Source organism: Carcharhinus amblyrhynchos, chromosome 6 (genome assembly GCF_965287045.1).
Source record: "Carcharhinus amblyrhynchos chromosome 6, sCarAmb.v2.hapA, whole genome shotgun sequence".
NCBI classification, from domain to species: Eukaryota; Metazoa; Chordata; class Chondrichthyes; order Carcharhiniformes; family Carcharhinidae; genus Carcharhinus; species Carcharhinus amblyrhynchos.
Genome location: NC_137329.1, coordinates 93,141,527 through 93,165,994, shown reverse-complemented (window position 1 = coordinate 93,165,994; position 24,468 = coordinate 93,141,527). Strand labels below are relative to the sequence as shown.

At 42.0% G+C, this 24,468-nt stretch overlaps 1 protein-coding gene across 3 annotated transcripts in view; it reads right to left on the bottom strand.

Annotated features, from left to right (window-relative positions):
* The window catches only part of b4galnt3b (beta-1,4-N-acetyl-galactosaminyl transferase 3b), a 193,535-nt gene that overhangs the window by 114,772 nt on the left and 54,295 nt on the right, over positions 1-24,468 (bottom strand). For all 3 annotated transcript variants that reach the window (XM_080190978.1, XM_080190979.1, XM_080190980.1), the window contains exon 2: positions 15,180-15,286. In XM_080190978.1, coding sequence (XP_080047104.1) covers positions 15,180-15,286 — 107 coding nt within the window. The remainder of the gene's footprint in view (positions 1-15,179; positions 15,287-24,468) is intronic.

Here is a 24,468-nt window from a genome sequence, read left to right as displayed (position 1 = left end):
GCCAATGCATCTCACCATCTTTCAGACTATGGGAGGAAACTCATGCAGACACAGAGAGAAATGTGCAGACTCTGCACAGTGACCCAAGCCGGGAAGCAAACCTGGGTCCCTGGCACTGTGAAGCAGCAGTGCTAATGACTATGCCACCCATCTCAAAATGAAGCATTAGTCTTATAAACCAGGCTACCACTAACCAGACTATCACAGACCAGACTAACATCAGCACTGGGAAAAAGAACATAAGAAATAGGAGGAGTAGGCCATCTAGCCCTTCGAGCCTGCCCCGCTATTCAATAAGATCATGGCTGATCTGTTGCGGCTCAGTTCCACCTTCCCGCCCTCTCCCCATAACCCTTAATCCCCTCTCTTATCAAAAACCCATCAACCCACGTCTTAAAAATATTTAGCGAGGCAGCCTCCACCACTTCAACGGGCAGAGAATTCCAGAGATTCACCACCCTTTGAGTGAAGAAGTTCCTCCTCAACTCCGTTCTAAACCGCCCCCCCTTTATCTTGAGGCTGTGCCCCCTAGTCCTAATGTCTTTTTTGAGCAGGAAGAGTCTCTCCACCTCTATCCTATCCATCCCATTCATCATCTTATACATCTCAATGAGATCTCCCCTCATTCTTCTAAACTATAACGAGTACAAGCCTAGTTTATTCAGCCTCTCCTCATAGCTCAACCCCCTCAACTCCGGTATCAGCCTAGTAAACCTCCTCTGCACTCCCTCCGAGGCCAAAATATCTTTGCGCAGGTGCGGCGCCCAAAACTGCACACAGTACTCCAGCTGCGGCCTCACCAATGCCCTATACAGCTGCAGCAAGACCTCCCTACTTTTATATTCAATTCCCCTCGCTATGAAGGCCAGCATCCCATTCGCCTTCCTGACCACCTGCTGCACCTGCAAGCTGGGTTTTTGCGACTCATGCACAAGGACCCCGAGGTCCCTCTGCACCGCCGCCTGCTGCAGTTTTTCGCCACGTAAGTAATAGTCCTTCCTACCATTCTTCCTACCAAAGTGGACCACCTCACACTTGCCAACATTAAATTCCATTTGCCATTTCCTGGCCCATTCGCCCAGCCTATCTAGATCCTTCTGCAGACTCTCCACACCCTCCGCACAATTTGCCGTTCCCCCAATCTTGGTGTCATCCGCAAATTTCGACACCCTACACTCGGTTCCCTCCTCCAGATCATCTATATAAATGGTAAAAAGCTGAGGCCCCAGCACCGACCCCTGGGGCACTCCACTAGTCACCATAAAGCAACAAGAGACCATGCATCAAGACAAAATTAATATCTATTTGGAGAAGGATAAAGTTAAATAAGAGCATGTATTCATAAAATTGGTGAAGGTGGCAGGGCAAGTTGATAAACCAATAAGAAAGCATATAGGATTTTGTATTCAATGTTTAAATTTGCAAAGCTTTAGAAAAAAATCACTGGTTGGAGAAAAGTGTACCATTCTGGGCACCAAACTTCAAAGTATGCAACGTCCTTGGACAGTGTACAGCTTTTTCAACAAACGGGCAATGGCATGAGGGACCTAATCACCACCTCCCATCCTGTAAAGTTCTGACTCTTATGCATTAGTGACTTTGCACTGTTTTATGCAAGGACAACACTAATTAAGCTCACTATTTACTACTGGATTTTGTGGCATGTCAGGCAAATGTATACTAACCATATATTATAGAAAAACATAGATCCTATCATTTATACTTTTACAATACAGAGCCAGAAAATACATCTGCTCATTGTTAGTGCCTAGCTTTGCAATAGCTAGTTGATAGGATATTAATCATTTGAAGATGGGATTGTGCTTTCTAAATAAAGCAGAAAAGTAGAAAAGATATTTATTTCAAGCAGCATAGAAGCACTTGGTCATGTTGAGTTGCAGCAAAGCTGCCTAATCTACTTATGCCTCAAAAATACTAGTGGTACTGATTAATTGGCTGAGGTTGGTATGTCACATCCATTAGATGCAACTTGCTTCTGGCAAAGGGTGTATTAAGAGCCACAAACGTGCAAAACTCTTGGTTACGTGGGCTAGAAATTATACATTGGTGTATTTTGAGTGGAGACCTGAATTTTCCACTTCCCTGGGGATAGAAAAACTTTACATCCCTAAACCATACGGCAGGAAAGTGGGAGGGCAACTCATCAGATGCCCCCTTCTGACTGGGGTTGCCCTTTGGCATGTCAGCTACAACTCACCAACTTTTTCAGATGCACCATTAGAAAGCATTTGTTGATTTTGATTTAGATTTATTATTGTCATATGTACTTACACTGAAAAGTATTGCTTCTGGCACGCTATACAAACATACCGTTCATAGAGAAGGAAATGAGTGTGCACAGAATGTGTTACAGTCATAGCTAGGGTATAGAGAAAGATCAACTTAATGCAAGGCAAGTCCATTCAAAAGTCTGACAGCAACAGGAAAGAAGCTGTTCGAGTCAGTTGATACATGACCTTTTGACCTTTTGTATCTTTTTCCCAAAGGAAGGTGGAAGAGAACGTCTGGGGTGCGTAGGGTCCTTAATTACGTTGGCTGCTTTGCTGAGGCAGCAGAAAGTGTAGCCAGAGTCAGACTCAATAAACAGGAGGCTGGTTTGGGTGATGGATTGGGCTACATTCACGACCTTTTGTAGATTCTTGCAGTCTTAGTATGGCCCCTGCTCTGCCCAAGCTGTGATAACGACCAGAAAGAATGCTTTCTATGGTGCATCTGTAAAAGTTGGTGAGAGTTGTAGCTGACATGCCAAATTTCCTTAGTCTAAGTAGAGGCACTAGTGAGCTTTTTTTAACTACAGTGTCAGCATGGAGGTATCAGGACAGGTTCTTGGTGATCCATATACCTAAAAACTTGAAGCTCTTGACCCTTTCTGCTTCATCCCCATTGATTTAGACAGGGGCACATTCTCCTTTACGCTTCCTGAAATCAATAACAACTTCCTTCGTTCAAAGACCCCATGCACCCCAGATATGCTCACTTCCACCTTCTTCCTTCAGGAAAAAGATACAAAAGTCTGAGATCACATACCAATCGACTCAAAAACAGCTTCTTCCCTGTTGCTGTCAGACTTTTAAATGGACTTGCCTTGCATTAAGTTGATCTTTCTCTAGACCATAGCTAGGACTTTAACACTACATTCTGCACGCTCTCCTCATTTCCTTCTCTATGAAGAGTATGTTTTGTCTGTATGGCATGCAAGAAACAATACTTTTCACTATTATATTGTCATATAATGACAATTTGTTATTATGTGACAATAATAAATCAAAATCAAAGACAATGTCTCTGAACCTCCACCCCACCCCTGGGGTTGCGGATTGTCGAGCACACACTCTAAATATTCAGCACCCCTCCCCCCCCGAGTTTCATTTTATTTTGTTGTATTGTGCGACAATTTAATCACCTCTTTCTAATAATACTCCCATGTAATACTTAAACAAGAACCTTCTGAAAGTCCATCAGTTGTCCCTCATTTAGAGAATGACATCTACTCAGTCATAAGTTGTTCATGTGACTGAACAGTCCATTCTGAACCTACAGATCTTTGAGCACATGGGGCATATGTTCCTTGAGGCTGTAGGAGCAGAGTACAGTGCTTTACTTTCCTTCCTTCTCTGCCGCCACACTGTCATTATTAAGACACCATGACTCAGTGTGGTGCAGCCTAATGAACAAGTTGTCATCAATTTGAATGATGGATGACAAGCTTATAGCAAACATCAATGTCAATGCTGCCATGCTTCAAGAAGAGCTTCACAGCACATTTGCAACATTTTCTTCGTTATCTCCTGAAATGCATTCAAGATCCGAGTAAACGGAACCTTGTGATGTAGAGATCTGCCGTTGGACTGGGGTAAACACAGTAAGAAGTCTCACAACACCAGGTTTTAAGTCCAACCAGTTTATTTATAGTAATCCCACAAGCTTTTGGAAACATGTTCCTTCGTCAGGTGTGTAAACGGGACCTGGCAGGGGAGATGTTTTTTGGCTATCAAGACACAATGTGCAGTCCAATGTAATTGACTGTGAAGAAACGTTGGTTTAATGCTTGGAGAACTGGCTTCAGAAAGCCTTTGTTCAACAGTTCTCCCCTTGAATCTGGAATTTCAGAGACATTGCTGATGTACTTTCTCACAGATACACAAGCTCACAGTGAAGACAACTGCTCTGCATACCAGGGCTTCCATAGATTAGCAAAAGTCTTTTGTCAAACATTTACTGCCATAAGTTATAGCAAGCTGGGATGACACAGTTGATTCAGTGTCAAATCTCCTAGTCAATGGTGACCTTTTGGGAGAGGTAATTTTCAAATTTTGGGAAGTGTTCAATATATCCACGAAGTCCATATGCTCATCAACACTCACTCATTTATCAAAAAATTCAAATCAAGTTAGGCAAACACTATTTGGCTTTTCAAAAACTGTGGCAGTTTTCATCATAAACCCAGCAGCGACAACAGCCAGTTAATGTCTTTTTGTTAAATAGGAGTGTAACATTTGTAATCCTCCATTCCTCTAGCACTATCCACAATGTGGAAAAAGATGCAAGTTCTAAACAGAGCCTCAAATTTCCACCTTAATCTTCCTCACTAACCAAGAATGTTACATTTCCAGATTAGCTGATCTTTCTATTTTGGGCGCTTAAGCTTCTCCACTTTATTTTTACATAGTCAATAAATATCATTCCTGTCTCTGCCTTCACTGCTATATTGGTAGCATCCTCTTTGCACAGTGAAAAAAGATTCAAGTTACTCAATGCTATCTCATTTATATCTTCTGCTGCCACAGGATCTGAAACTGGCCCCATCCTTTTGTTTTTCTTTCATTATTTGCATGTTTGAGTTTTGGATTCCCTTTCATGTTAGCCACTAAATCTGATCTCGTACACTTTCTTTTCCCCCCCTGCCGTGAATTCTTTTTGAAGATCTCCTTTGTGCTTTGTTCATTCAATTTGGTTCTCTGGGTTATGAACTTTATAATTGTCACAAAGAATTCAAAGCTATACTGGACAACTTATTTCCCCACAGTCAAAGTTAAAACTGTAGCTCGTTAATCCAGCAACTAGTTACTACAGTAAAATACTGCATCAAGAAATCTAGTTCTAAGCATTGTGGGGGGAGGGCAAGGGGGACATACGTTTGACAGGGTTGGAAAGAAGTTCCAGGAAAAGAAATGTCACAAAAAAGGATTTTAACAAAAAGGACGCAAAGTTTAAATTGAAGGTTTTGTGGAATGGGAGCCACATTTTGATCAGGGAGTAGGATAAGATTATGAACAGCAATCTTGAATAAGCTGAAGTTTAAAGAGCATGGGAATAACTGAGTCAAGAGGTGACAAATGCACGATGTTTTCAGAAAATAGGCTCAGACAGCAGATGTTTCAGAGGTGAAGCAGAAGTAGGAGATGGTCTTCACAATGAAGAGAAGATGAGATAAATTAGGACACAATCCCCAAAACAAGTTCTGGCATATACCAGTGCAACCAGGTCCAATATCTTTCATTGCTTTTTCCAACTGACAACTTCAAAAGAAAGCTAGAATTGCTTTAGGGTAAGAGTGCAAGAGATGGGAAGAGGTCTGATTGCTCTGATTTACAGTTAAATCGTTTACAAGTGAAACGAAGTGCAATTGTGGAACTCACTGCCCCATAAGGCAATGGAGTCTGAATCATTAAATGTTTTCAAGGAGACAAATATATTTCTGACTTTATAAAATGGGTTAAAGAGATATGGGAAATAGGTAGGGAGGTGGATTTGAGATCAGGAAGATAGTGGAGCAGGCTCAATGAGCTGAATTGCCTACTTCTGCTCCTAATTCCCATATGAGATTGTCCTATTAAACTGGACAATGGAAACAAGATGTGGTCAAAGGCTGCAGGCAAACTGAGGATGTACCATGATCACATTTTCTTTGTGAGATGTCATGTATAACTTTCATGACTAACTCAATGCTTCAAGGGAAGAAACCCAAGAACAAACAGACATTCAAACATGAGGTTTCAGAAAGGTGGGAATGAATTTAGGAAATTATAACAACTGGACACGGCAGGAAACTTGGCAATGGCACAGTAGTTTACAAGGTCAGAGGTAAAGAGTGTTTGGTTTTTATTAAGGACAAGATCACAGTGGTGGCCTTGAAACATGTAAAATGTCAGCTAGAGAAGGGAAGTGGAAATGGGGTCAGGAGTTCCAGCTTGCTTAAAAGATGATCACTCAGAAGATGCAACAGGAGATTGGAGAGAATTAGAGCAGAAGACAAAAATCACAGATAGGGGTGCAAAGGGAATGGAGCAGGGGAAAATATCAAAACTCAATTTACAAAATTGTGAGAATAATCTATTGGGAGTAACTGGAGTAAGAAAGTTTAGACATAAGTTTGCATACTTGAGTAGTATAAAGCTCAAACTGTTTAACCAAATCCATTTTGCCTCGGACAAGCACATTTAAATTAAGTCAATGAACATAGTACCGTTTCTGTGATCCCAGAACAACAGATATCAATAAGAAGAAATTCCTATCATTCATCACCCTTTATTCTTTACACAGTTTCTTGTGAAACATTTGAGTACATTTGTCCTGATTTTGCAGTGGTGAATTAACAACACTTGCCATTCATTATTCTTCTAGCTTCCCACAGTTTGAGTTTTTGAATAGAAAGACACAATGATTGCCTATCTGCATCGATATGGTGCCCTGCGCAAGAAACTCAGAACCGGTGTGAATAAGGCATGCAGCAGCGTTCTCTCCTCCAACTGAACTAAAGGACCTTCAAGTCCAAACCAGGAATTGAGTGTTAGAATATTTAATTCAATGTAGAATGTCATATTATGTATCTTGTGTTCCCAGCTGGGAGTGTAAGGTCCCAGAATGGAATGCTGGCTCAAAAAAAGGCCATAACTAACTTTTTTTTGAAACATGGATGAACTGAGTGACAGGGCTGTCTATTAGGTTTATAGACAAGGAATAAAACATTTATTAAACATGATACATTTTAAAATAATACAATTCAGTCCAGTACACCATTACAAAAATACACAGACTTTAAGGATAACACAGGTTACAAAATAAATTTTATACCACATTGTTGTAAGTATGTGGTCTGTGTGAACTGCAGTCAGGCACACCCCATTCTGAAATTAAGTGGCAGACACCACCCAAAACATTGTTTTTTTTCATCAAATCCCCTCTGATGCTCATCACACTGAACCAACTGGTCTCACTAGAACTCCAGCTTCCACACAAATGTTTCCAAACTTCACTCATGAATACACACTATAGAATCTTCTCCCAAACATTCTCTCTTGGATTCCTTCATCAGGGATCCATTTCCAGGATTTCAGTCTCCCTCTACCTTGGATTGTCACATGCATTCAAGTTTCCACACAGTATTTCAGGTATTCAGCTACGCCCATGGAACACCACTGCTTTACAAGCTATACTAAGTATTTAGGACAACTTCAGATATCTGGTTTCATGCTAGCCAAGTTCCCCAGAGCTGCACTTCTCAGCTCTGTCTTTAATTGATAGCCTCTCTGTCCTTTCTTTAACTTCAATGATCCTTGTTCAATTGCCAGTTTCTTTGTCTCTTTGACTTCAGTCTTCCTGGCACTTCTCTTTTCATTTTCTGGTACTAGAATTATCTGTTCTTTAGCTTTTGGGACTTGCTTTCTTGCCCTTTTACTCCATTGATTTGCCTCTCTGCTTCTGGCAGTTTTTGAGAGACCTATTTCCTCTCCAATTGCTACAGGGTTGAGTTTAAAAACTAAACTCAAAAATTCTTTCTAACCTAAAGTGGCCCCTAGTTGCTAAGCAACAGTTTTGTCTTGCTTTATCACTCAATTACTTTCATATCATAAATCACAATGCAGGCACAGTCTGAAATGAAACACAATCTTTGCAAGGATTACAGTTCTGAGTGTACCTTAAGTACACAGTGCAGTGCAGTTTGTTGATCAGCAGGACAAGTTGGACAGAAACATCGACATTTCTGTTTTACTGCACGTGTGGTAATGGACGTTGCTCTCCAATTTACTTCATAGTAGGGTCACCATAATTTCAACTGCAACTTTGGATCAATATGTTTAGCCAATATGATTGGAATTACCCAAGCATTACTTTAAAAATCATGATCTTCAAAGACTTGCAAAGTAATGGCAACACATTAGATTTCCCAATGGCCAAAGCAGTTCTCAGATTGTAATTGAGATCAGCACACGACAAATGGCTTGACATTGTAAATAGGAAAGCAGTTTTATCACATACTCACTATGTAAAAGTTTGAAAATATAACAAATAGGTGATTTGTCAGAAGGTATGTGACTTATTACCAAAAAAAAAGTTGAAATAAAATGACATTTTAAATTCAGACATCGACATCTATTGGGACTCTCCACTTGAATGAAGGGTGCTAATAAACGGTTATACTCCTAAGAGGATAATAACCTGTCTTCACACTTTACAAAATGTTGACTGATTTGATCAATGTACTGCCAACAATCCTTGCTTTTATCTTAAGACTCCATCCCTTCTTCCCATTAAACAGCCAGTGCACTGTCCTACAGCAACAAATGTACCCAATTTGAAATGTGGGATTTTGCAGGGAGATGGTTAAGAAAGGATACAACCATCTCCCTTTCAAAGGGAGTGTGTTGAAAATATGATCATCTAGGTTAAAATTGAGAAAACAAGCAGACAAAATAACTGTACATGAAACATCTCCATTCTCAAATTTGCATGACATCAAATGTCTGTCAGTAATTGTTTGAGCAAATATCCCAACTTTTGTTCATGCTCCCTGGTTTTACTTCACCTATAAGCAAAAAGAAATCCATCAAGAACCAAATTTGAAGTGAACCATCGTAAGTCAGATAGATACTAAAAGTATATAAACTTCATTCTTCAAAGTATGATTGAATCCTTATCCATTAGAGCTAACCAGAGAGACTGATGCAAATGACTAAGTAGTAGTATCTTTGTATGTTACCTGTTCTAATTATAAAGAGTCTTTTTGATATTCTTTCTTGGGATGTGAGCTTCACTAGCTAGGCCAGCATTTGTGCCCATCCCTAACTGGCCTTGAATCAAGTGGCTTGGCACACTATTTCAGAGGGCACTGAAGAGTCAAGAAAATGGCTGTGGATCTGGAATCACATGTAGGCCAGACCAGGTAAGGGTGACAGATTGGTGAACCTGATGAGTTTTTAAGAGGATAATTGACAATGGTTTCATGGTCAGCATTACTGAAACTAGCTTTTTAATTCCAGATTATTAAATTTAAATTCTACCAGCTGCCAATGTGGGATCTGAACCCTTGTCCCCAGAGCATTAAGATTTTTACACTGTATGCCATCATTAGATTGAAATCATTTTTTTCAGAAAGACAACAGTATATGAATTAGTCAGAATATGGAGCTAATACAATAATTGTAGCTTAAAGTCATTACAGCCACTGTCCATTAAAACAGGCATTGCTCACGAAGCATAAAGTGAAACCAGACAGGAGAAACTACTATCATCCAACAGGAAGTTGATTTTACTTGCAAATTCTAAAGTGATCAACTTCGCTAACAAGATAATTCCACTACTACTTTACAGGTAGTAAGGCTGGAGAGAAAGACAAAGATCAACAAACACATTCCAGTAAAATATACTTTACCCAAGTACATATCAAAATTTAACATTACATAAAGTGCAAAACAGATCAGTTTCTTTCCATACAATATGAGGCACTTGAAAAGCCAAAGGATGATCACAATTACAAGCTATAGTTACAGTATTCATTTCTTGTCAAACATACAATCCTAAATAGTTTACACCATTTCCAGCTCTTGGCAGGAGGACCTTAGTGGAATTTTGGTTGTCTGACAGTTGCCTACAAAACTAAGCACCACCAGTAATGCAGAAGAGGAGTTCCATCAAACCTTCCACTTGCCATGTTATGGTGAAAAATCAGAAGAATGGAAGCAAAAAAAAAAACACTCCAGTGAAACATGTTAAAGTTTATTCATTAGTCACAAGTAGGCTTACATTAACACTGCAATGAAGTTACCTAGAAAATCCCCTAGTCACCACGCTCCTGTATTTGTTCAGGTACATCGAGGGAGAACTTAACATGGCCAATGCACCTAACCAGCACTTCATTCAGACTGTGGGAGGAAACCAGAGCACCCAGAGGAAACCCACACAGCCAAGGGGAGAATGTGCAGACTCTGCACTGAGTGACCCAATCCAAAAATCAAACTCGGGTCCCTGGCATTGTAAGGCAGCAGTGCTAATCACTGTGCCACCGTGCATCTGATCACACAGTGTTCTTTGTAATGAATACAATAAGAGAGTTTCTTGCTAGCTGATAAGACACATTCTGATTCCTATGCATTAATCTGACACTTGCATCAATGCCAGGCATACACAGAAAAGAAACATTTCCCAGAAGATATCACACAACTAGAATCAAAAACTTAAATAGCACAGGCAGATTTGTAAAAGGATAAAAAAGTGTTTGTATTTCCGGTTGTTAACCTGTCATAAACATACTGAAATAATAATACTCTTTTCTCTACCAATGCTGTTTGAGCTGTTGAGTATTTCCAGAGATTAGCACTTTTTACTTCAGATTTCCAACATTTACATCAACTGTATTTAAATATACAGGCCTGCCAAATATTTCTCCATGAGACAAACAGTAAACAAACTAGATTTTACACCACTTTGGCAAAAGGATTACATAGGATATACGGCACAGTATATTATCCAGCGTAATCAGTCCATGTCAATGTTTATAGTCCACATGAACATCCTTCCATCTTTTCATAGTTAAATCTACCATCAGAATCTTCTATTTCCTTCTCCATGCGTTTGTCTAGTTTCCCCTCAAATGCATTTGTTTAATCTCTTCAATGACTCCATGTGATGGTTAGTTCCAAATCCTTCTACTTAAGAGTAAGACCTGAGAGAATTGATAGGCAGTGATCTGGGTGTACAGGTACTCAGGTCACAAAGTGGCAATGCAGGCAAAGGTAGTCAAGAAGGTATACGGCATGCTTGCCTTCATTGACTGGGGCACTGAGTTTAAAAATTGGCAAGTCATGTTGCAGCTTTATAGAATCTTAGTTAGGCCGCACTAGGAATATAGTGTTCAATTCTGGTTGCCACACTACCAGAAGGATGTGGAGGCTTTAGAGAAGGTACAGAAAAGATTTGCTTCTCCTCATAGCCAATGCCTGCTATGGAGGGCATTAGCTATGAACAGAGGTTGGAGAAATTTGGTTTGTTCTCACTGGAACAACTGAGGTTGAGGGCTGACCTGATAGAAGTCTACATGATGATGACAGGCATGGACAGAGAAGCTTTTTCCCAGGGTGGAAGAATCAGTTATTAGGGGGCACAGGTTTAAGGTGCAAGGGGCAAGGTTTAAAAAAAAAAGGAGATACACGAGGCACTTTTTTTTTAACAGAAGTAGTGGGTGCCTGGAACTCTGTCAGGGGAGACAGATAGAGACTTTTAAGGGGCGTTTTGACAAATACATGAATAGGATGGGTAAAGAGGAACATGGGTCCCTGGAAGTTTTAGTTAAGTCGGGCACAATGACTGGTGCAGGTTTGGAGAGCCGAAGGGCCTGATCCTGGGCTGTAATTTTTTGTTCTTTGAGGGTGAAGTTTCTTTTGAATTCCTTATTGGATTTCTAGACATCTAGGTAAGCTGCTCCCCACAAGATCTGATGATCGAGTTTCACATGCACACCACTTAAAACCTCAATACAGGAAATACTACAGCAAAAAGACCATAAAGTTCTAGATGGACATTGGTCACTAGAATCAATCTTAGAATCACTACGCTGCAGAAAGAGGCCTTTGGCTCATCAACCCGGACAGTAATCCCACCCAGACCATATCCCCATAACAGCATGCTTTTATCCTGCTAATCCCCCTGACACCAAGGGGAAATTTAGCATAGCCAATCAATCAACAACATCTTTGGAGTGTGGGCAGAAACTCATTCAGATACAGGGAGAACATGCAAATCCACACTGACAGTCACCGAAGTCTGGAATCGATCCCAGGTCTCTGGCATGCAAGACAGCAGTGCTAACCACCATGCTGCCCAAAACGATTAATATTTTGACACTCAAAGTGACAATACTGAGACACAAAAATCTCAGATACTATTTTATTGTCAGAGAATAAAACAAAGTTCTCAGCAGGGACAAGTGCAAATTGCAGTTCCAAAGATAATACTTTGAACACAATTATTACTGACAGGAGTGTGATGCAAATTCTCAGTACAAAGTACAACCATTAGTCTGTAGCATGCCGCCATCATTCAGGACATCAAAAGTCTGCAAGATTCGGACCAGAGAAGAAGTTCAATTCACTGGGACAATGGAAAATAAAACCATGAGAAAACATGATCTGTCACTAGCACCTCAGTTCCAAAGTACCACAATCTCCCTTGGCTAATCTTAGAAGCTGATCAGCAACATGTTTTCCTCTGGTTTTATGTCAGCTAAATATTAATCAACCAGCAATGAAGTAGGTGTTACCAGTACCAAGGGGGAAGGGAAACAGTAAATTAGTTTCCAGAAGACCAACTGTTCCCTTTGGTAATACCATTCTAAAGTGGAAACGCTACACGCATATGCAGGACAAAGGACTGATGTGTACATGTGGAGGTGAGAAGAGAACCGATATCACATGATGCCAACACTGAAACCATACATTCTCACATTAATAGTCACCACATCATGGAAAGGTAGGATGTCTAGCATACCCAGACATACTGAAGGACATTATAACCCATGCAACAGCAACACAAAAAAAGAGAGAACACCAACTTAAAGCAAAATTAAAAAAACTAGCTTTAATTGCTCTCTGGAGATAAGCCATGTCTTCTGCCTGACAATTTTCCATAGCGGTGCTTTGAATTCAGAAGATCATCCTGTAAAGGATGGGAAGCCACATCCCATTTATTCGATGCTTCAGAATGCTATTTTTAGACTGACTCCCAACATGAAAGCCAGTGAGCAATATTTCTACTCATTTACTGGCTCCCTGGAATTGCAGTCACTGGTCTAAAGAAGAAACTTATGACAAAACCTAAACCAAGTAAGAAAATTCCCCAGTGGTAAAATGTACCATCAGATTGCTGTTTCATTTTGTTCATCAGAATGTATAATGTGGAATTCAATGTGTTCTGTGCAGATTTAGATCAACTGAGCTGCACTGTCAAATGTACCTTTAAGTCTCCAGGAAAACAGAAGGATAGGGAAGTAAGTTAAAAGGCGGCAGCTGGATGAAAGCTACTGTGTAGACACTGATGAGGATTCGTTAATAGGTAAAAATCGAGTCGCTTGGATACTGGTATCACCATTGCCTGTCAATAATTAAACTGGAAGAACAAAGGAAAGGGAACAGTGCAACAAAATCCCAATTGGTTAATTACGGTAACTCATTGGGTGGAATTTTCCCATCCTGCCCACCATGGGAAGCATAACAGGACAGGACAATGCAAAAGGTCTGCTGACCTCAGGCAGAATATTTCTGTCTTGGGGCAACTGCAGCTGGAAAATCCTGCTAAACGCAGAACCGGCCTACAACCAAAGATACAGGCAACTCCACAAGATCACCTGAAATTTCTAAAAGTTTTCGTGATCAAGGAAAATTAAGTCAAATGCTTCATACACAGCTACAAGATCAAAGCTGCTCATAAATAAATAGAAACAGTAGACCACATGGCTCCTTGAACCTGCTTCACCATTCGATATGATCTAGTTAATCCTTGGCCTCAACTCCACTTTTACACCCATAGCCTAAATCTCATGATTCCCTGCAACTGCAATAATCTCTCTCAGCCTTGAATATATTCAAATGATGGCACATCCACAAAACTCCAGTAAAAGAATTCCAATGATTCACAACCTTTAAGTGAAGGCATTTCTCATTTGTCCTAAATGACCAATCTCCCCACACATTTGGATGGGATTTTCTGGCTCTGCGCATACTGCCTTTTTCCACTGTAAATCAATGGACTATTGACTAGACTGCATAGCAGGGCCCACCTTTAGGGGGTGGAAAAATCCGAGCATGGCACCTCTTGGTTCCTCTGCCAGAAGAGACAACCACTGTCTATACTTGAGAAACATGCCAGAGGCTTGCAGCAATACTAGGGGCATGTTGGAGCATGTGGATGTCAGATCTAAGTCCTGATTGATAGATTGTTTGAATGCAGGTTAAAGTTTATTAATTAGTCACAAGTAAGGCTTACATTAACACTGCAATGAAGTTACTGTGAAATTCCCCTTGTCACCACAGTACAGCACCTGTTCTAGTCAAATGCACCTAAAATAGCAAATAGCATCTAATACGTCTTTCAGAATGTTGGAGGAAATTGGAGCACCCAGGGGAAACCCACGCAGACACAGAGACAGCTTGCAAATTCTACACAGTGACCCAAGCTGGGAATTGAACCTGGGTCCTTGGTGGTGGAAAGCAGCAATGCTAATCACCTGTGCTACCATGCTGCCCAATAGTTATGGATGAATGGTGAATGCAGTAGTGTTCGTGCAGTTAATAGATATGGCACTTGAAGATGCATTTACAGAGCTTGTTTATAAGTGAGGCCAATGAACTTCACTGCATCCAGGTCCTTGAATCCTAAACACTGACCTCCAAGGCTATCTGCTCACTCAGCTTCCTGGCACGTATCTGGTCAGTCTCCTGCAGACACAAGATACCTCTTGTACCAAGGCCTCCAGTGCAACATGTGAAAAAGATGGAGCATGTCTCTCCCATGTTGAGCCATTCTTCAATGTTTTCCAGATCAGATGCACTGAGCAATTGCCAACATGTGCTGCAATCACAATGGCCCTCCTCTAAGCTGCACCAGCAAATTACAGTATTAGGCACTGGATTTGTCCAGACAAACAAAAAAGGCACAAACTCTGGCAGCACAAACTTGGTGCATTGTCTGCACCACAGTTAATGGGTATGGATTTAAAATCGCACATCATGATCCCTACAATACTATGAGGCTCTCAAAGTTAGCAGCTACCCTCTTTTCAGGCTTGAAGTAGCTTAATGGTTTTACCCTCTAATGGCTATGTAACTTAATTGGAAACAGTGAAACAATCTGTAACACAATTACATCTTTAATTACCATGGGCTTACCTCATTGCCTGCCTCCTCCTTTCTTTGGTTATAGTACTCCAAGTCCCGATCAACACCAGGCACTTTGTTGTGTTGCACATGGGATTGTTTCTTCCAGTTTCTGAATTCTGAAGAGAGATATATGAATCAGTACAAGTTTGTACGAACATAGCAAAGCACAAGAAATTAAAAAGAACCTTTAGATAGCACAATTGTTAGCACTGCTGCTTCATAGCATCAGGGACCCTGGGTTCAATCTGGCCTTGGGTCACCATCTGTCTGGAGTCTGTATGTTCTCCCCATGTCTGCATGGGTTTCCTCCATATGCTCCAGTTTCCTTCCATAGTCCCAAGATGTGCAGGATGCATGGATTAGCCATGCTAAATTGTCCCTTAGTGTCAGGGAGATAGTAGGGTGAACACGTGGGGGAGAGGGGGTCTGGGTAGGATTGTTGTTAATGCATGCCCAATAGGCCAAATGGCCTCTTTTTGTACTGTGGGGATTCTATTCCCTATGTCATCAGATCACTTTCCTCGGACAGACAATAGGGATGTTGAAATTAGAAATGTGTTGCTGACAGATAGAGGAAGAATACAACAGCTTCAAATGGCCGATGTATCCAACCTTATTTTGAAGGTTACAATTTCTTTTCCCTTGAATCATCTTGCTCAGCAGGTTACTCGAAACATTTATCAGAGAAGGTTTTCATGCTTCAGGTCAGAGATCTTTCATTAGATTCAAAATTTGTTGGAAGTGGTAATAGAATTTAAACAAGTAAATGGGAGAAGATTAAAGAAAACAAAAATGGATGGTCTGAGATAGATCGGAAGGCAGGAGGGGTTGTGTCCAGAAGAGGTGCGAATGGCAGAATGATGAACTGAAAAAGGGGGTGCTGTTCCTCAAGGTTACCTTTCACCTCATTGGAACACTGCAGTAAGCCACAGGTAAAGACGTCAATGAGGGATGGAGTGTGGAACAAGTGTCAATAGGGGACAGTGACCTTAAGGTTCAGATTAAATGATGGAAACGAACAAGAAGCAATTACTTGGGGGAGGCCCAATTCCAAATGGGCAAGAACAGACCCGAACTGGATAAATTGCAATCCAAGATTCCCACAATCTGTAATGGTCAGCCTTTAACAAGAAATATTTTAGATGCAGTGGAGATACATTCCCAAAAAGGGTAGGACAAACAAAGTTCCCTGGATGACATAAGAGCTAGACACTAAGTTGAAGCAAACAATGGGTGCCTACGTGTGGCAGGTTGATAATGAGAACACACCAGGCTGGAGAGGTGAAAAGAAAAATAGGAGTAGCAAGGAGAGACTGACAGCTAACATAAAAAAGGGAATCCAGAAGTCTTTAATGGGCATAGAAATAGTAGAAGATTGATAAAACGAAAAGCAAGACTGAAAAGGGAAGCTTTGTATAGAGATAGAGGACATTGCTGAAATACTAAATAACTACTTTGCATCCATTCTTAACAATGGAGTTGCCACTGCCAAAGATACTTGATCACAAACTTGAGAAAAATCACCAGGACCAGAAGAGATACACCTAAGAGAATGGAGGGAAGCAAGGGTGGAAATTGCAAAGATGTTGGCCATAATTGTCCAATCCTCTTTAGGTACAAGGGTAATACCTGTGGACAGGAGACTTGCAGAAGTTACATTCTTGCTCAAAAGGGGCATAAAAGGTCAGCTCAACAACACAGTTTAACCTCTGATGGGAAAGCTTTGAGAAACAGTCAAAACAAAATTAATCCCCATTTCGATAAATATGAATGAAGGAAAACCACAGATTTGTTGAAAACAAGTGAGTATTCAATCAATCTGATTTTTACTTAATTGAAAAGCTTAAGAAACCATATGAGAGTAATGGAGCTTGTGATATGCCTCGACCTCCAAAACTTGCAGATGAGACTAAAACTGGAAGCATTCTGACCTGTAAGGAAGATACCAGTAGTCTTCAGGAAGACAAGCAAGCTTGTAGAAGGAGCAGGCACAAAGCTGATGTATTTTGGTAGAAAGAACAATAGGCAATGTAAAATAAAGGGCATCATTCTACAGAGGATGCAGAAGCAAATGGATCTGGGGAATATTTACACATTGCTGAAATACCTTCCACTTACCATTATGTCAGCAACTTCTGTATCATCAGGCTATTTACAAAAGATTTTACACTGACCACCATAGATTGCTCGCAATAAGTTAGCAGCCTATGCAAAGGCATTTCTCAGAGACCTCTGACTTACATTTTAACTTCATTAGATATTGTACCCATGTGAAGCATTCTTAATGGTGTAATTCAACTATATTTCTGGCAAATAAATTTATTACTTCAGACTACTTCCCTCTCTTTTGATTTGGTCATACACTTTCAGCATAATCATAAGCATCTTTAATTGTACTCAATTTCAGTTCTATTTGCACTTCTAATTTCATACTGAACTTTGTAGATAATTTGACAAGCCTCTCAAAAGTTCCGGTAATCATACAAAGCAGACAGGGAAATATTAACTGGCCTGTTAAAATCTGTCCAACCCAGTGCGACCTAAAAGACCAAACCCCCTCCCTCAGCAAACAATCTCCTGGGAAAGCCAAGAGAAATCATCTCAGGCTAATTCAGATTTTTTAAAAATTGGAACACCCTCACCTACCTTCAAAAGGCAAGCACGTTCTCATCATCTTTCACTCCCTTGGGTTTTGCATATAATTTTCTATTTAATTAAGCTATTCTTTGCTTCGTTTGGAGATGCTGTAACCATGTTAGAGTGCAGACTAATTTCCAGGGTATAGTACATATGTGGCTTCTATATTATTTCTACATCTCACCCAAAATGGAAATGTATCAAATTAGCAATAGTTACAATGAATAAAGGATCCCGTAAGGGCTCTACAGAAAAACAATGTCTACAGGGCCTCATTAAATGAGATCAATCTCTCCAGCAAGACAAATTTGGCCACAAATCTATGGTACTGTTAAATTAGACGACAAAAGAGCAGCAGTTGTCCTCCTCAAACTGTGCGCTCTACTGGTGCTGCTTACCAACTGGTATGTAGCAGCCAAGGTTTACCTGGAACAAGTGCCTCCAAGAGTTAGGTCTGTTTGCTGCTCACCAGATGCCTAATTTGGGAACAACCCTCAGGTGAGGTGGGATTAAACAATTTGGGCTTATACTTGCTGGAGTTTAGAAGGATGGAAAGGTGTTCTGATCAAGGTATACAAAATACTAAAAAGGGATTGATAAAGTAAATGTAGACCAAAATGTTTTCCCTTGGGGACAATCTAGAACAAGAGGTCACAGGCATAAAAACTGAGACAAGGAGAAACTACTTCTTGCAGAGGGTGGTGAATTTGTGGATCTCACTGCCCCGAGTGTGGTAGAATCTAAAATCATTGAATGGTCTCAAGAAGAGGATAGATATATTTCTGATTTTTAAAACGGGTTAAAGGGATATGGGGAACAGGTAGGGAGGTAGACGTAAATTCAAGACCATGATCAGCCATGTTCTGACTGAATAGTGGAGCAGGCTCGAAGGGCTGAAATTGCCTACTTCTGCTTCTAATTCCTATGTTCCTATCCTACGGAACATCAGCATTAAAACAGATCAATACCGCAGGCAAACAACTGTGGTGATTAACCAGGACCCAGCATATATAGTGTCTTAAAGCAGCCCTGCCTCACCAGAAGTCCACTGCAACACCTCAACACCCATGATGCCAATAATAACAACATGTGGACAAGTGCTGGGACTCTAGCGTCAGGGAAGATGTGGAGAGTTAGCATCTTCCAGTTCTGTTTACTTCAAATGTTTCTGCTAAACCCAATTGCTCAGCACAGGACTACAAAATGAAGCTACCTGGACAATCAATCGAAGAATTCACATTCAGTAAACAGAGTTCCTACTGAAATCGAGAAGTGCAGTAGCCAATCTGGATACAGGGTCCCTCAGACAAAACTGTTATTCTAGTGTTATTTGATGGATAAATGTAGGCCAAAAAACAGTAGCAGTGTATCCCTTTTCATCTTGGAGACATGCTGTGGATCTTTTACATTCACCAAAAGCAGCACTCCATTCTGATTTAACATCTCAACCTGAAAGACAGCATCTCCAAAAATGCAACATTCCTTCAGCACTTCAATGAAGAATCAGTCTAGACCATCTGTTCAAGTCTCTGAAGTAAAGTTCAAAACCTTTTGACTCACTAAGTGAGCCAAGACTGGAACTGTAAGCAGAGAATACTGACAGCCAATCTAAAAAAAAGTGACCTTGGCATGGTCAGCGAGTCACTAACTGATACCCTAATAGGAACAGTGGAGAATCCTGGCATTAGGACTGCTCTCAACTCCTAGCTCGTCACAAAAACTGGGAGAAACTGAATCAAAGCATCAACTAGACAAAACTTCAGCGAACAATTGGGAAAGTAAAATTTCTCAACCCTGTTCTGAATAGTAGGGTTTCCCTCGTAACAAACATTGGGCAGAAATTTCCCATCATGCCCAAAACAGGTGGGAAAACCTGGAGACAGGCCAAAAATCAGATTCACACCAGCATGTAAACTATTTGCAAATCTCCCAACAATTCTAAGGTAGGTGGTGGCCTTCGAGGCCACTGGCAGGAGATGGCCTCCCAATGCACAGGATGTTAGGTCCTCCTGAAGAACAATGCGATTTAACTAGAGCTTGGGACAGGCACAGACATTTCAAACAACTCCCTTGCTCATTTGAGAGTCGGAGTGTCTTCTTCAGTGGACTCTTGGTCTCACAAATCACCTCCGTAGTCTATCCTACTGATCCATGTCTTATCCTTTGACAACTCCCAAGGGGAGACATTGCCAGTAATCCTTCATGGCTGCTGAACTGCCCTCACATTGTTCCCTTTTTCCTCACGATCAAAGCACATTAAGCACACACTTCCAATAAAGATCTCCATAACATCACAGAAGCGAACTTCGGTGAGGTGAATATCATCTGAAAGCTAATCTGAGGGACAACAATAGAATGGGAGAATGACTAAACCTTGCAATAAGAGGATTCATTTATGTACATAATCACAATGCCTTCAGCTGACTGAGCAATTCACAGAAATATCAAACATATTAACAAAGGTGCCAGATTTGAGAGTGTTTGTTACCCGTAACTCAAGTGATGTCAATATTTCTTCATTTTCCTAACATTACCACTACACCTGGATGCATCACCGACATCTGCAGCAAAAGGTGGTAGTAGCCTGCTGACTGCTGTATCCTGATATCTGGGATGATCTTGGTAGATGTCCTCTAGTGGCCTGAAATCTGGAAAGTCCCAGCCTGAAAAGAGTCTCTAACTCAAGGGCAGATGGGACTTTTGAGTGGCTAGACAGCCTTGAAGTGTCTTGAGTGGAGGCCCCCAGGTGTCAAATTGATGCACATCTTCCCTGTGGGTGCCCAATGGACTTGAGAATGGACACTTGGAGGGTGGTTATGGTGCCCTGCACCCCTCCACTTACCCACTAATGGTTCCCACCACATGGCCATGGAGTCCAAGACTAAGTACAAATTCGGCAAAACCTGCCAGACCAAGGTCTCCATGGTGACTGGGATGTTGGAGCCATGACATCAGATAGAACAAAGTCCATCCTTCGCTCTAATCTATCCAGTGAGTCACATCTGCCTGTTTTTCCACCGCTTATTACATCTCCAGCAACAAGTATTTGCAAACTGTTTGCAAATACCTCATCATCTGACTCCGACTCCTTGATCTTGAGGACTCCTTCAAGTTCCAGAGATCTGGATTATCCCTCCCTCTAAATCCTGTACAGATATGTCAATAAAAGGTACTCCCCAGAGTGATTCCAAGCCTAATCTAGAGCTGCGCCCACTGAGGTGCATGCCTCTGCCCTAGTGGAGGGTACAGGTTAATACAATGATGACTCTTCTTTGGTGTCTTCCTCCTCCAAGCTGGTCTAGGGCCTATGTTGGCCCGCCACCTGTGCCTAGTACTGCTGGTGCCTATAAAAGTGAGATGATAGCTTTAGTTCATGAGCAGGCATAACACAAAAATACATGTCACCTTGTGATAAGCCAATCTCCCCTTCCCCACAGGAGCAATCTCTGTCCTTGCCAGCCAGCCTAGTGTCATCCTCCTCTAATTTGACATGGGATGTAATGTTAATCATCCCTCTTCCGACGTGGGCCAGCTTGGGCTGGTTAAGAATAAAAGGTAGCAATGGTGATGAGAAAGGATGGATCAGGTGTTTGAAAATGGGGAGGGCATGATAGTTCTCCTTAGCAAAAGGGAGGTGGATGAACCGTGCACAGCATGATGAACGAGATGCTGGCGATGTAAAGTGGTAATGTACCCCCAACTAATGTTGGGCGAGACCCAAGAGTGCATGATACCACAATGAGAATTTAATATTGAAATCAGCTAAACATTCACTTACCCTGGCAGAGTGGATGAGATCCTTCATCTTCTTTCTGCACTGAATAATGCTCTAAGTGCGGGTTCCAGCCAGGCTGACCTACTCTGCCAAGGCCTCCCAAGCCAGAGGATGATGCTGGTGTGCTTCAAGCCATTTCTGGGGTAAAGGACATCCCTATGCTAACGTACTGTTCTTACCAAGGCCTGGGCAGCATTGTGGCAAAAGTGCAGCCACCTCATTCTGCATGGCAGCCATCTCGGTCAGTCTCCTGGAGACATCTGGGCTGGAGATAGTGAAATATATACACTCAGCTGGCATTTAAATATAGTGCCCAGTCCCTCAGCCTTGTTGGGTAGCAGCAGAGAGGATGAATCACTTCCTGTGAACTGGTCTATCCACTCTGCCATGCGACTCAAGGAGATACTCAACTGTGCATAATTAACTGGGTTCCATTCCAACCAGTAGGAGAAACGCTGACCAGCCTGACACTGCACTGTGCTTTATAAAAAATGAAAGATCCCACCCACATGAGAAAATTCCAAAATATTTGCCAGATGAAAAATGACCATGTTCAAAGCAGTTCAAACACACTGTGCACTGCAGCATCACAGATTCAGAAAGGATGTCATTCCAAAGATTGCCTCCATGTTGCCTATGTCAATCCAAGTCACATGGAATTGGACAGTAACTGGAAAACTGCATCCACTCACAACCCAAGCTACTGTGATCTTTTGAGCAAGTAATGAAGAAGATAATGTACTGAACAAATTGATACAGGATTACAATTAAGGAAAAGCAAAAGACATGTCACAGAGGGGATGACAGTAGATGTCCCTGGTAGTCACCTAAGCTGAGCGGTTTTCAGAAATGCTGAAATTTTTTTTTCACAAGTGATTCACAAAGCACACATACTCCAATGAGATCACAAACTAACCACCTATCAGTCTGGAGAAGGTCATTTATTACTTCCAAATCACCAAAGTGCAATGATATTTTCAATTCTGGCTAAGCCAAGTTCAAGAATTTTCCAGCCCTGGCCTGGAAAACTTAATCAACTTCGCTTCCAGTTTCCACCCAGCACGGTAGCACAGTGGTTAGCACTGCTGCTTCACAGCTCCAGAGACCAGGGTTCGATTCCCAGCTTGGGTCACTGTCTGCATGGGTTTCCTCCCACGGTCCAAAGACGTGTGGGTTAGGTTGATTGGCCATGCTAAAAATTGCCCTTAGTGTCCTGAGATGCGTAGGTTAGAGGGATTAGTGGGTAAATATGGAGGGTCCCATTCGCCTTCCTGACCACCTGCTGCACCTGCAGGCTGGGTTTTTGCGACTCATGCACAAGGACCCCGAGGTCCCTCTGCACCGTCGCCTGCTGCAGTTTTTCGCCACGTAAGTAATAGTCCTTCCTACCATTCTTCCTACCAAAGTGGACCACCTCACACTTGCCAACATTAAATTCCATTTGCCATTTCCTGGCCCATTCGCCCAGCCTATCTAGATCCTTCTGCAGACTCTCCACACCCTCCGCACAATTTGCCTTTCCCCCAATCTTGGTGTCATCAGCAAATTTCGACACCCTACACTCGGTTCCCTCCTCCAGATCATCTATATAAATGGTAAATAGCTGAGGCCCCAGCACCGACCCCTGGGGCACCCCACTAGTCACCAACTGCCAATCCGAATAGCACCCATTGACCCCCACTCTCTGCCTCCTATTTGACAACCAATCCTCTATCCACGCTAACACCCTACCCCCAACTCCATGTCCTCTGACCTTCTGCAGTAACCTCTTGTGAGGTACCTTATCAAACGCCTTCATAGCAAGGGGGATTGAATATAAAAGTAGGGAGGTCTTGCTGCAGCTGTATAGGGCATTGGTGAGGCCGCAGCTGGAGTACTGTGTGCAGTTTTGGGCGCCGCACCTGCGCAAGGATATTTTGGCCTTGGAGGGAGTGCAGAGGAGGTTTACTAGGCTGATACCGGAGTTGAGGGGGTTGAGCTATGAGGAGAGGCTGAATAAACTAGGCTTGTACTCGTTAGAGTTTAGAAGAATGAGGGGAGATCTCATTGAGACGTATAAGATGATGAATGGGATGGATAGGATAGAGGTGGAAAGACTCTTCCCGCTCAAAAAAGACAGTAGGACTAGGGGGCACAGCCTCAAGATAAAGGGGGGGCGGTTCAGAACGGAGTTGAGGAGGAACTTCTTCACTCAAAGGGTGGTGAATCTCTGGAATTCTCTGCCCGTTGAAGTGGTGGAGGCTGCCTCGCTAAATATTTTTAAGAAGCGGGTTGATGGGTTTTTGATAAGAGAGGGGATTAAGGGTTATGGGGAGAGGGCGGGAAAGTGGAACTGAGCCACGACAGATCAGCCACGACAGATCAGCCATGATCTTATTGAATGGCGGGGCAGGCTCGAAGGGCCAGATGGCCTACTCCTGCTCCTATTTCTTATGTTCTTATGTTCTTATGATATGGGGGTAGGATTGTGGTCGGTGCAGACTCAATGGACCGAATGGCCCCTCTCTGTATTGTAGGATTTCTATGATCGATTCCATCCCTGCATCACCTTCACCTGGTCCATCTCAGACATTTCCCTTCCTTGACCTTTCGGTCTCCATTTTCGGCAATAGACTATCTACCATTATCCATTACAAGCCTACTGACTCCCACAGCTAACTAGACTACAGTTCTGCACACCCTACATCCTTTCTCAGCTCCTTTGCCGCTGTCACATTTGTTCCAATGATGCCACTTTCCAAAGAGGTGCTTCTAATATATGCTCCTTTTTCATCAACTGTGGATTCCCGCCTACAGTTGTCAACAGGGCCCTCAACAGCATGCAGTTCATCGCCTGTGCCATGACCCTCACCGCCTCTCCCCCAGGACAAGGATAGAGTCCCCTCT